At 38.1% G+C, this 13,268-nt stretch overlaps 1 protein-coding gene across 2 annotated transcripts in view; it reads right to left on the bottom strand.

Moving 5' to 3' along the window:
- LOC149555287 (Nitrilase/cyanide hydratase and apolipoprotein N-acyltransferase family protein) overlaps positions 1-13,268 on the bottom strand; it is a 159,994-nt gene that overhangs the window by 26,466 nt on the left and 120,260 nt on the right. The window contains exon 8 of one of the 2 annotated variants that reach the window (XM_089829412.1): positions 6,807-6,898. The exons of the other annotated variant lie outside the window; for it this stretch is intronic. Within the exon in view, the coding sequence (XP_089685538.1) occupies positions 6,822-6,898 (77 nt within the window). The 3' untranslated portion in view covers positions 6,807-6,821. Of the gene's footprint in view, positions 1-6,806; positions 6,899-13,268 lie in introns of those variants that run through there. 2 annotated transcript variants of the gene reach the window in all.

A 13,268-nucleotide genomic window follows, 5' to 3' on the forward strand; every position in this document is an offset into this window, starting at 1 on the left:
CTCAGACTCCAAGGCTGCTCTTTCTGCAGTTAGGTCAGCCTTTACTACTGCTAACCTAGCAGTTGACTCCTCCCAAGCCCTCTCTGCCACTACCTTGTCTGCCTAGCTCCTCCGAAGAGCATAATAAGCATCACAGTAAATCTGGACTACCTCACGAGTCAAAGTCTCTCTCCATAACCAACTCTCTAGTAGTGGCCCGATCCTGGTGCATCTCTAAAGTCTCTACTCTAGGCCACCCGTGCTCCTCAAAACAGACTAAAAACTCAGCTGAGCATCTACTACTCTCATGAAGGATATGACATGCTCTAGCTCTTTTACCATTGAACCCAACACGTGTTTGCCAAAGGTCACCACTCGGCGAGCCCGAATCACTACATCGGTGAGAAATGTCTCCACATCCTCTCCCATTGATGTCTTTGGCCTCACTGTAGGTTGTTGGATATCCATAGTCATCTTCACCACTTCTACCATCCGCTCAACAGTGTTATCTATGGAGAAGTGTGGCATTTCATCGATTTGCATCAGGTGACTCTCCTCCACCTGTGTCTAGATGCCTACAAGATCTTCCAAGGCTACTTCTCGCGCAAGTGTGAGAATCCTTGGCACTCATGGTGTTGGTGTGTGATTAAACCTCATACTCAAGTACATGCTCAACTTCTAAGATTTACTTGCTCTGCTCGGCTCCTCAGCTACTGGTGTTGCTAACAATGTTGCATCTACTGTAACCACCATGTCTAAGCCCACTACATCCAAGTGAACACCAGGTGTCCTCAAACCCTCACATGTTTCTGCCTGTATTGGTATCTCCATCACTCCCTCCTAAATGTCTACCTCATCATCGAGTATAAGTATCTTAGTCCCTACCTCTAGTCGGCTGGCAAAGCCTCTCTGACAACCCCTTCTGGTAACTCCATCGTTGCCTCCAGCACGGCTGTCGTCGGCGACGGATGTGACTCTGTCCCCACTATGACTACGGCCTCCGGAATGGTCAGGGTCTCTGTAGCTGGCTGAACCGCTACGATACCCAGGATCATCATCACTGGCTGCCTGAACTAACCAAACCCTAGGATAAGTGTGTCATACATACCCCTCGGAACCTAATGCATTGTCGCTCAAAGTGTCGGTCGCAGAAATAGTATTGGTGTTGTTGTGATCACTTCCACCTCCTCGTCATCTTCTTCCTCTCTTTTAGTCCCACTCTTGTCAGAAGAAGTCTCCTGTCAACCACTATCACTATCTCCTACATCCTGTCTTGGTCTCTTCTGCCCGACCGTGGTCTTGCTGCCAAGTGTGTCCAAATGTCTCCACTGCATTATAGGGGACTCGCCTGGGACTCGCTTGGCGTCCCAGGCTTCGCCTCCAACCTGTCGTGGGGAATCATTCATATTGTCGCCTCCAAGAATAACCCAACTGCATAGTGCAGCATTTAGAATGTTTTATGTTGCAGTGTCATAAATTCATACATTCTTTCTACCAATAGTGTGACCCAGTCGTACACTCTCCCCTATAGGATCCTATTCATCATCACAACCTGTAGAAATGAAATGTCGGATGTGCAGCTTGATCCTGTGAGGCGACTCTTTATTAAGTCCATGAGACAATGCCAGTGCCCTTCCTGAATATTGGACTTCTTCAGTCCTCTCCCCTTCAAAGTGTTCATGAGGGCTTCTTTCTTTGTTTACGACAGATCCCCACATACCAACTGTATCAGCTGTGCCTTTACCTCCTGACTTAATTTTTTCAGCTTGTCAATTTTCTTTCCACCCTGTACGTGACCAGGTATTCGAAATGCCTGTGTGAAATCTGGTGCTCTAAATGAAATTACAAGGTCACGTCCAAGGTAGGCAAATGAACTGGTTCGAGAGAACCTATCGTAAGTCTCTACCATCGTGCGCAGGAAGGCTTCGTAATCTCGAATGCAAAACATCGACATTTGTATTGCCTATTCCACCTATGCCTCCCGAATTTTTTTTTCACAAGATGGTTATCAAGCGTCTCCTACCACCATTTCCTGCATTTCGCTCCATTCAAGCCCCCAAACGAGATATTATGTACTGTGAGATGATCAATTGCAGCTAGATGTGTTATTTGTGTGCCTTTCTTTTTACTTGCTCCTGTACTTGTGTCTCCTACAACACGCACTCCTGACGGCAAGGTCTTCACATTTTTGTTCATGGTTGTGCTCGTTGTTGAATCTTCCTCTAGCTTCTTTTTCCAAGCCCTCTTCCAGGCTGACTGCATAACTGTCACCTCCTTTGTCTTTTTGTGTGAAAAGAACAAAAACGATTAGGTCAGTTGCTCACAGTTCATCACAGCTTATCCCGAGGGCTCTTTTTCTTCTATATGGCTCCTGCGAAATAGCCCTTGAAGTTGATTGCTTTCGTGCTAGTACAGTTGGACGGCCTCTTTGGCTTAATGCTCAATTCATGTACCACTATATTTTATGCCCTCTAGACGTGGTCGTATGGTGGACCTTAATTCTCCCTTTGCCAATTGACCATATGGTCTGTCCTATTGTACGACACTCTTAATGGTTCCACACTGCATCAATGTAGATCGTACGGTATCCTTTGTTTGCAACAATTTAGGCTATACGGCATGTTTTACACTGCAACCGTACGACTTGTATGTATTCCGCCTCTAATCAAGCCTTCAATAACCGTACTGTAATCTGCTCTCTGCTCCAGGCTCCCTACACATTCGCTTGCTATTAAGTGGAAACCACAGTAGACGAAACGTACTCTTCCGAACCTACGGTTGTTTCATCCAAAACATTTAGAGCTTTGTGCAGCTCCTCCACCCTTTCTAGGTATGGCAACAAAAAATGAATTTTTTGATACACTGGGTTTGTTGGGAGCCTTTATGTTTAAGGATAGAAATTTGTGTGTCCACAGTGCCCTAGTAGTATATAATCAGCCCATTGTCTGAAATAGACCTACTATTAGAGTTCATTGAATAGGTAAACAAAGTTAGAGCTGAAGATTTTGGGCTTTTGTTATGTGTGTTTATTAAGTTTGATAGTATTCAGTAAGAAACTTTGTTCCTTACTAAATATTCTACCTGAATCTTAATTTAGGATAATTGCAAGAGACTTTGGTTCTTGTACTTATTCTATGGAATATAAGAAGTTGCCCCTAGTGTTGGTCTCACGTCAATTCCAAGGTCAACAATATTATCACAGCAATAAGGCACTTTTTGTTAAGTCAAAAAATTGTAGTTGTATGTAAATCATTCCTGAAAAAAGATGAATTGATTAAGAGAACCGCCCTTTTTGTAATTTTAGTTAATTTCGTGTTGACGCCACATATGGTAAGAAGGGAGCCTCCCCTAATTTTAGTTAATTTCATGTTGAAGCCACCTATGGTAAGAAGGGAGCCTCCTTTATTGCTGAGAGGAAAGATTTATCTCACTACATAGATGTCTAAAACCATAATTTTGTAAGTTGTGGTTTCAATGACTTACAATAATTTTAGCCAACATGTACCACTTATCAAGCTAGCCGTACCAATTCCTTAATCATAAAATTCCTCATACAAATTGTAGTGTAATGTCTCCTTTTTTCTAAATATGAGACATTGCTTGAATTCTTCACAATTGAATGAATATAGAAACAATTTCTGCTATTAAAGAAAATTTGAATGATGCTTAATTCCAAATGCATACTCAATAAAGTTCACATACAAATCAATTATGATTGCAAACAATCGAGATTATAATGTTGTATTTGTCATCTTTGATATACAAAAATTTACGTGCAATGTCTGAGGGAATTCTTAGTACCTTATACAGCTTGATGTATCTAATATACAATTAAGAATATGCAAATTATGCAGGTCGTCTCTCATATGTCTCTGAGGTATGCTCTGAATAATGCTATCGGTTGTGTAGGATATAACAATAATAATATGTTCAATGGTGATGTCGTCTTTGATTGTAACTTTATATGTTTGCACTGGGTGGATGCCAAAAGGCAGTATGCTCTAACACAGAGCGATCCTCACAAGATATAATATATAAGTTTCTCCAAATCATGCCTTGATCAAATGATACAATCAATATAATATATGTGCAATACGAGTGGGTGCACATGAAGAGATGCCTCTCTAATGTAAATGGTTACCATAATAATCAGATAATGAAACATGGTAATTGGTTTTTAACCAATTACCATACTAATCATGCCAGATTGTTTGTTTATTATGCTGAGAATAGATAGTCGCAAGCATGATGCGACTCACGAAATAACTAGATAAATGCGATTATGCCACAATTATTTGCAAGGGCAAAGCTAGGTAATATGCAAGGTTATATGATGGGATGATTATATGAAATATATTGTGTTATTGGTTATGTGAATGCAGCTTGATCACTATTTGAATGAAATGCACATTATGAAGGTGACTTCAAGATGATGAGTGGCTTCAACCAATCATCAAGTCATCACTCCCCCATATAGCCTATATCCTATGGTGAGATTTAGAAGTGATCTTTTAGGTCACCTATAAATGGCATCAGTCATGTTGTCTACATGATAGATGGGTGGCATGGTGATTGTCTAGCTCCATCAATCATCACATCTTTATTGTTTGTTCAAAATAGAGGATTATGTATAGGGGACAAGGTATGTCTACTCGTCAACTTATTTAAAATTTATAACTGATTTCAGAATGTTGGGATATCACGCGTACTAATCAGAAACGGTGTTGGGGTTTGTGCAGATTTCTTGATCAGTAATTGACAGCAGCAAATTTGTAAATCATCAGGCATCAGGAAGACTTCATGGTTCAGCTTGTTCGACACAATGAGGAATTTCCAGTTTGATTCAGTAAATTTGTCTGCAAGCGAGGCATAGGGTTCAGTAATTCCATTGTTTCTTTCAATATTTGTTTTTAGTAATTATTGTTTATGCAAAGAAAACCAGTTGGTGCCACTGTAGCAAATTGGACACACATATATTAAGTGTTGGACTCCAGGTATGCAAATTATTGTTCTGTGTGACTCAAATTCTCTTAATTCTGAATAATTGCACAATCGGTTTAAATAAAGCAGATTCAATATTTTATTTCAGTCTTTTATTAATGTATTTTTTGCCTCAAAAAGCATCGTATCTTGACATACATTTCATGGTTGAACTCTAAACTATCACTTGGTATTAAAACTCAAACCAAACCTTGGCAAATAAAATTAAAACCATTTTAATCAGAACCTGAACAAATCAGAAAAATTTGGATCAGAATCAGTGGGGATCTTTCAGAAGAATACATGTCGTATTATATGGTGGGGGCCATACTAGAAGAGAACAATCTTCACATGGGGGATTTTACCAAGTGCCATGTTGCATGATGTAAACCTTTTTATGCCATACTCCAACAAAGAAATGTCACACAGCCAAGGACAGTGCCTGTCATATGCCCAAAGGGAGATGCTTATCATATGCTGACATTGCACCATACGCTTAAGTGACATGCTTTTCCTAAGTCGTGTTAGGTGGGTGCCAATGTGCATTGCCTAAGAAATAAAGACAGAATATGATAAATTTTGGATGGTTTCTCTATCTATGGGGTGTTACTTGGGAGAGAGGAAAATGCATTGGTATCCTCAGCTCATTCTCATAGAAAGTGCATGGACAGCTATCAACAGAGTTGATAAAGCATGAAGTGCAATGACCTTGAAGTGTATCTAAGTCTGCACCTTTTCATTCCTTACCAAAGTGAAAGAGTTGTTCTTTGCAAAAAATTTAAGACTTCGAAGGAAGAATGCTACTATTGTGAGAGGATAGGGACTGTCAGAAATTTGTCAACAGAGGTCTCTTCAAGGTGCTTTGACAATAAGATATGAATAGTTTTTTGAATATCATTGATAAAGAGTTATAGAGCATAATCGTAAGTCTAAATCAGCTACAGGATACATGAAGGTAAGATACACTGTTTGTGGATAAAATAGTGAAAAGGAACAATGAAGCATTAGATATGTTCATGTTGAAACCAAGTATGGTGAGAAAACTTAGATCATGAAACGGAGTCATACAAAGTGGTGGATAAGTGACAAGAATGTTTGAGAGCATTAGAATAATTTCAAGACCGAGAAGGAAGGATATTTTTCCAATGAGATCTACTGGACAGAAAAACGATCTAATATGCAAGTTGCTGTCTTGAGACAAAATTCCTTCACCGAGCCTGGGTTCTTTCAAGTCTCAGTATCCTGTAGCAGCATGGAGAACAAACAAAGGATGATGTAAATAGAGTCGTGTCTCTCACTTATTAGTTTCAATTATGCACTTGTAAATTTGTTTTGATGGATCGATTGTAATGTCAGAAATTGTAATTGCAGATGATCAGATCACTTGCAAAGTTTGCACTTGTAATTACATGTAATCACACTACAAGTTGAAATACAATAGGACTTGCAATGTTAAATAAGTCAATTGCAATTAGTTTTGGAATAAGTCTTAGTTAGTTGGACTCCTCCCACTCTTTGCTCTCAGCCCCTCCCCTGTAAATAAGAGAGTGTAGTCTTTGTAATTTTTATCTTTGGCCAAGGAAACAAAACTCTACCAATTTGTGTGTCCCCTCTAAGACTTTGAGCTTAGATGTAAATCAAATTGTGCTGATTCAAGGTGTTATTTGACGACATTTTCTGGAGATTGATTGTGAGTTTTGTGCTTTGTTAAAAGGTATTTAAATTCCAATCTTGCAGACTTCGAGCAGCTAATTGTATTTAGAGTTAGTTTGGTTTCAGATTTGGTCCTACAGACTTTTATCACATTTGAAGCTGGTGTAGAATGCTCAAACAAAGAAATAGCTTACAGACTTTGTGCTGCTTCATTTTTTTGCATTTGTGCATATAGGAAAGATATATGTTGGGGACTTTGTGCGGCATGTATTGTTCATCCTTGTTCCTGAATTCACGGAAGGAGTCATCAGAAGACTTTGAGCTTTCATGAGTTTCTTGTTATTAACTTTGTCAGATTGTACTTGAAAGTCTATTGTAAGAAAGAATCGTGTATTTTGAAATAAGAGAATACAATGAAAGAAAAATACCTATTATAAAGGAAGAGGATACAGTGAATGTAAAACCCATTTATTTGCTTAATGTACATAATCTATTTGCTATTATTAGCATGGAGTTTGGTGTTAAGCTGAAATAATTGCAATGGCAGCTTATCATTTTATAATGTGCCGTAGCAAGGACAACGATTAGGAGATTTTTTTTCTCATGCATGAGTATGAGCATCTTGTGTATGGAATGCATTGAAACTTCATACTGATATAGCATTCTCCTCTTCAATTGGGCCAAGAAACTTGTTTAGGAGATTTAGAAGGCTTAATCTCAGAGCTAGAAAATGCTGCCAGATGTTATACTAGCAGAAAGGGTTTGATGAACCAATGGAGTTGGTGACTCCAGGATGCTAAACGATTCAGGACAGCTATGGAGCTGAAGCTACAGGTGCACACGATTTGTAAATCTCTGTTATTCTGTGACAAAAGAAATCAAAGCTGAAAAGATTATTTATATGTCCGATCTGAGGAATTTGCTGGCCAATGCTGAATGCCTAATTGCATTATTCCTTGGTCTATTGTTGTTCTGGGTAGCACATTTACATTCAATAATGGTTTACCTTTAGAATGATTGCAAATTGCTTGTTTGTAATGACTAATGATACACTACAAATATTCTCTGAGAATCTGTAAGAGTGGCAGACAACTGTTTGCCTTAATGAATGCACAGTTTCTTCACAAGTTCTTTTGAAAATCTATATCAGAAATTGAAACTACTTTATTGTGTGATGATTCAGCGAGATAAGAGACAAAAAATCCCATGCAAAGAATTGGTAATTTGTTGTGTTTGTGGCTCGAGATTGGAAACTAAATCAGAACATGCACACCAACTGTTTGACAAAATACCAACTCTACTAGACTGAGAATTGAAGGACATAACAGGAAAGGGTTTTACAAATAATATTCAACCAAAATTACAATTTCTGAATAAATTGATATTTATGATTTACAGCAATTATTATTGTGAGTTAGGGTTATCATATTAAAAGACAATAAGGAATGTTCTAGAAAGGGACACATTACATTGCCACCCAGAAAGCCCTCTTTATAAGTACCTATGTCACATAAATTACTCTAGCAAGCTTATAGGCACCTTCCACAATCACCCTTGCCAATATAACACACAATTGAGGGGCTTCCTAAGCATATATACCACTGAGTTGATACCTCCTAGCCCTCAAGTGCATGCTAACGTACTCCAATCACTTTAAAATTTGGACACTGGTAAAGCATGAATTTTTACTCATGCTACTTATCACTATTATAAAAAACTCCAACACTCCTAAAGACATCCATTCGGTTTGCTATTTCATCCATCTCATTCAAATTGTCATTATTGCTGCTAGTGCTCGTAGACTAGATTAAGGATGTTTGATGAAGGGTATTCCCCTTAATAACACAAATAGAGAAACAAGAGCAAGTTGCAAGAACAAAAAGTTGGCTTCTAATTATCCCAAAAAGTGTGGAATTGCAAATTTCAGAAATAAAACATGCAAAGCCACATGGGAATTTTCCTTAGAATATTCTTTAAGTCAGAGCCACCAGCAATATCCCAGAATTGTCCTAGACAACCCTACCAGCCTCCTTTATATAAGCAATTTTCCACCACCCAAGAAGGTTCTAAAAATTTAACCATATACCCCAGGGCCGACCAACCCTAAAAATTATTATTTATATTTTATTACATTAGAGTAGGGAACAAAAACTTTGGGAACTCAAATGAAATTTTAAAGGAATTTTATTTTTGCCCATTTCAGGTGATGCGGCTTCCAAAGACCATAACTCATCACCAGTTGCTTCAATTGACTATTATAACCCCATTTCAGAAATGTCACAAACTACTCTACAACGTCTAACTGTACAGGCTCTAGTTAGCCGACGTTTGAGCCCATTTTGAATCCTCTAGAGCCTTCAAAACTGAGTTCGAAGTTTTTATACCCTATTGCCAATATCAAAGATTTTCAGTAACTTAACAAATAGAATTTGATATCGCAATGAATATTTACTGAGAGATTGATATATCTAAAATGAACCTTTAAGGAAGAAATTAGGACATTTTGAGCTCGAACGACCAACTTACTAAAAATAGTAAGCTTCCAAAAATAGCAACTCTGCAAAGAGATAGGCCTTATTGAAAGACAAATCAAAAAGGTGATGCAAGATTTCCCTTACACCCAAGATGCTCCTGCATCAAACACCCAGGCTAATTTGAGAAGTGACCCTGTCATATTTCAGGGATTCAGAGGAACACCAAGATGGTTAACCTCCTCCCCTATCAGCCATGATGAATCTTCAACAGGTCATCCTTTCCGTTTGACTAAAATTTACATATTCCTCATATGTCCTATTTCTTGTGCTTCTACCATCACGACTATCCAATATATCCTCAATTTCTTATATTGCTGAAGTAGTTGCTAGAGTATTCCATTGTGCTTTTGTGACCTCATCTTCAACTCCTCCTTCATGATACTCTATCAATTCTCAAATGTTAAACATTGGTGAAATATTCAGTTCATTGCGCAACTCTACTTCATAGGCATTTCCTAAATCATGCTTCTCCACTATATTCATGGTTCGCACTTCTTCATCTTCAACTTATCATATGTTCTCGTTGGAAATCTCTACTTCCTTAAATGAACTCCAACTTCATCCCCACTCTGAAATTCCTTATGCCTCCTTTCCTCTTTGCCTTAGTCATGTATAATGTATTCATTTTAGTAATGTGCTTCCTCACCTCTTCATGAATGTTCTTCAAGTGTTTTGCAAAATCTTCAGCTTTGGCACTACTTGTCTCCCCTTTGTCCAACTTCCTTAATTCAAAAGCATTTCTACGACTACTCTCATACACTATTTGGAATGATGATTTACCAGTGCTCCTATTGACAGAATTATTATATGCAAATTTTGCCTGTGGTAAAATCAAATCCCCATCCATTTGGTTTATCTCCAAGAAAACATCTCAATAGGTTCCCCAAACTCCTATTCACCACTTTTGTTTGTCCATTAGTTTGTGGATGATGTGATGTTTGTGGATGATGTGATGTGTTGAACTTCAAATTTGTCTTTAACTTCTTCCACAATGTTCGCCAAAAGTACCCAATGAACTTGGTGTCTTGATCTAAAACTATACTCTTTGGTTGACCATGTAGTTTCATCACTTCTCTCAAAAACAATTTTGCCAAATGAACAGCATCAGCAGTCTTCTTGTAGGGAATGAAATGTGTCATCTTTGAGTACCTATGAACCACCATGAAAATTGAATCATGCCCCCATTGAGTTCTTGGTAAACCAAGAACAAATTCCATGTTGATAGCCTCCCATCGCTTCTCGGGTATAGCTAATAGTTGATATAACAATGTATTTTGCTTTGTTCCTTTTGTCATCTAACATACTCTGCATCTCTGTACAAACTTTGATATCATGTTGCAATTGTGGTCAATAATAATTCTCACTAACTAGAGCAATAGTTTTATCTCGACCAAAATGTCCTACTGTCCCTCCGCTATGTTTCTCTTTGATGAGATTATTTGTTATGTGGAGCCTAATCAGACTCGGAAGTTAATTTTTTCCCACTTCGTTCAGCGCACTTTTCCCCAATTTTTCCTATGGGGGAGGCATCGTCCTAGGCAACTCAAGCAAGTTTACAAATATTTGAAATCCATCCATAGAAGGTGGACACGTGTCCAAACTTCTAGAAGCCTTATCACTAAAGAATCTCGCACAGTAACTCCACTAACTGGAAAGGGAGTGTGAACAGTAATGTGAGACGATAGGACAATTATTACAAACATCTTTTTGACACGAGAAGGTTAACTAGTGGTTACATTGTCGATGTAACCTAATGGGCTTAGTTTCTTGACATTTTTTATTTTGAGACAGAACATATTGAAGGTACAAAGAATGTTTTAGCTGATTTTCTCAGTAGAGAAGGATGTCCAGAAAATATACAAGGACCGATTACAAGCAATTTTAACCTGATATATAGACACAACCAAAAGACATGACTGATACAGAATGCTTAGCTATCAGTGAAGACAGTCTGATTTCTGATCTTCCGGAAAGGAAGAGAGCATACTCTCTGTCTTTCTGATATTGCAAAACACAACTTTAAGACTTACAAAGCTTCTTTGGAGATGGACTGATTATGCTTAGACCTGACTTATTTTGAGCGTGGAGACCGAAACACTTTTATAGGAGAGGTGCCGTCCTGGGCAACTCAAGCAAGTTTACAAATATTTGAAATCCGTCCATAGAAGGTGGACGCGTGTCCAAACTTCTAGAAGCCTTATCACTAAAGAATCTCACACAGTAACTCCACTAACTAGAAAGGGAGTGTGAACAGTAATGCGAGACGATAGGACAATTATTATAAACATCTTTTTGACACGAGAAGGTTAACTCGTGGTTACGTTGTCGGTGTAACCTGACCTCCTTTATACCATGTTTAGGTCCATGCTTAATTTTTATTCACTGAGTATTAAGTAACTCAGATAAGTGACAACCCCACTTATTAGGTTAATAACCTCGACTCTTTGGAGATTCAGCTTCAGAATCATATCCCTCATTTGAATTGGAAGTGGACATCCGGTTTTCATGCAGTATCCTTTCCAATCTGTCTTTAATAGATTCTTCTTTCCACAAAATACTTCGATCTAGCCTAACAAATGTTGTGAGTTGACTGGTTCCTACACCGGCTATCTGTGGCAATGTTCTTTATCGAGTGAATATCCAGATAGGTTTTTGTTGAGTGACAAAATGATGTAGATTGTGGAGATCTATGGTGTCACATTGCTCAAGAGTTGGGCCATAATTGTCAAAAATAAACTGATTAATGGGATTAGAAATGTAAGAGTGGAAAATCAACTTATGCAAATAGCCAAAGCTTACTTCTGCTGGCATGAGAGCATGAGAGTGGGGATACAAACCACGAAAGTAATGCTCAATTGGATTTTCAATCATCAACCATCGTCGTTGATGTGGGATATGGGTACTGCTAAGCACATGGACTCGCCATTCAAAGGCTGTAGCACTAGTTGCAGTGTGATGAAGATATATCCTAATCTCATCATCAGCAAGTTGGCAAGGCTCCTTTTGAATTACTAAATCTGTTAATACTTTTCGGGATGTTGCAAAATGTCGATCTCGTTGTTCTTGATAGATCTTTTGTGTCATTGAAAATCGGTTAACTTCCCATGGAACATGACTAATGAAAGTATAAACCTCTTTTCTTTCTTGTATCATCCTAACATGATATTTTGGGGCTGGTACATGATTAAATTCATGAAGAAGAACATGATACCTCTCATTATGTAGATGTTCTTCTTCTATGGTTTTTGCAAGTTGCTGGAACACTTGATGCAAATGTTCAAGTATTTGTGTCTAATTACGTTTGGCTTCAGTAACTAAATTTGGTTGTCGGACTTCGGTTTGGTCAAGATTTGATTTCCTAAAACCTCGAGCATGATGCAACATTTGTTGTCTATGTTCTTCTACCCTTCTACCCCTAGCATTTTCTTCAAGAATGATCTGACGCCTTCGTGCATAGTCTTCCCATGCTCCTAGTTCAGCATAAACCCTATAATGAAGATTCTGCAGGATATCCTGTTGACTATCTCCAATAGTGTCATTAAGATTGGGTTGCAAAACCCTAGAACCTTCAACTGTAACTACAGTTTGATTTAAAGTATTAACATGATTAATACTTTCTGGACATCCTTCTCTACTGAGAAAATCAGCTAAAACATTCTTTGTACCTTCAATATGTTTTGTCTCAAAATCAAAAATGTCAAGAAACTGAGCCCATCTAAGCAGTCGGGCTCTAACAACCTTATTTTTTTATTCTTTCTTAAAGAATCCAGCTAAATTTTGTAGATCACTTATAAGTACAAATTTTTTATCACTAATAAACAACTGAAATTTTTTTAAAGTATTGACAACAGCCAAAAGTTCTTTGTGCGTGGAATGATAATTTAATTCAGAACCCTTAAAGGCTTCGGATTCAAACTTGACGACTTCTTCTCTTGATTTTCCATTAATTGTGACGACTTCCAACAGAACATTTCCCCAGGCTTCATTGCTTGCATCTGTTTGAACAATTTTCTTTACTTTTCCTGGAATACGAAGAGGTGGCAAGCGTTGGCATTGCTGTTTGATTTCATCAATAGCTTCATCGTGCTTAGCAATCCATAGAGGTGCATTTTTACGAAGGAG

This window comes from Cupressus sempervirens, chromosome 5, assembly GCF_028749045.1.
Source record: "Cupressus sempervirens isolate cs-2001-9-10 chromosome 5, ASM2874904v1, whole genome shotgun sequence".
Classification (NCBI taxonomy): Eukaryota; Viridiplantae; Streptophyta; class Pinopsida; order Cupressales; family Cupressaceae; genus Cupressus; species Cupressus sempervirens.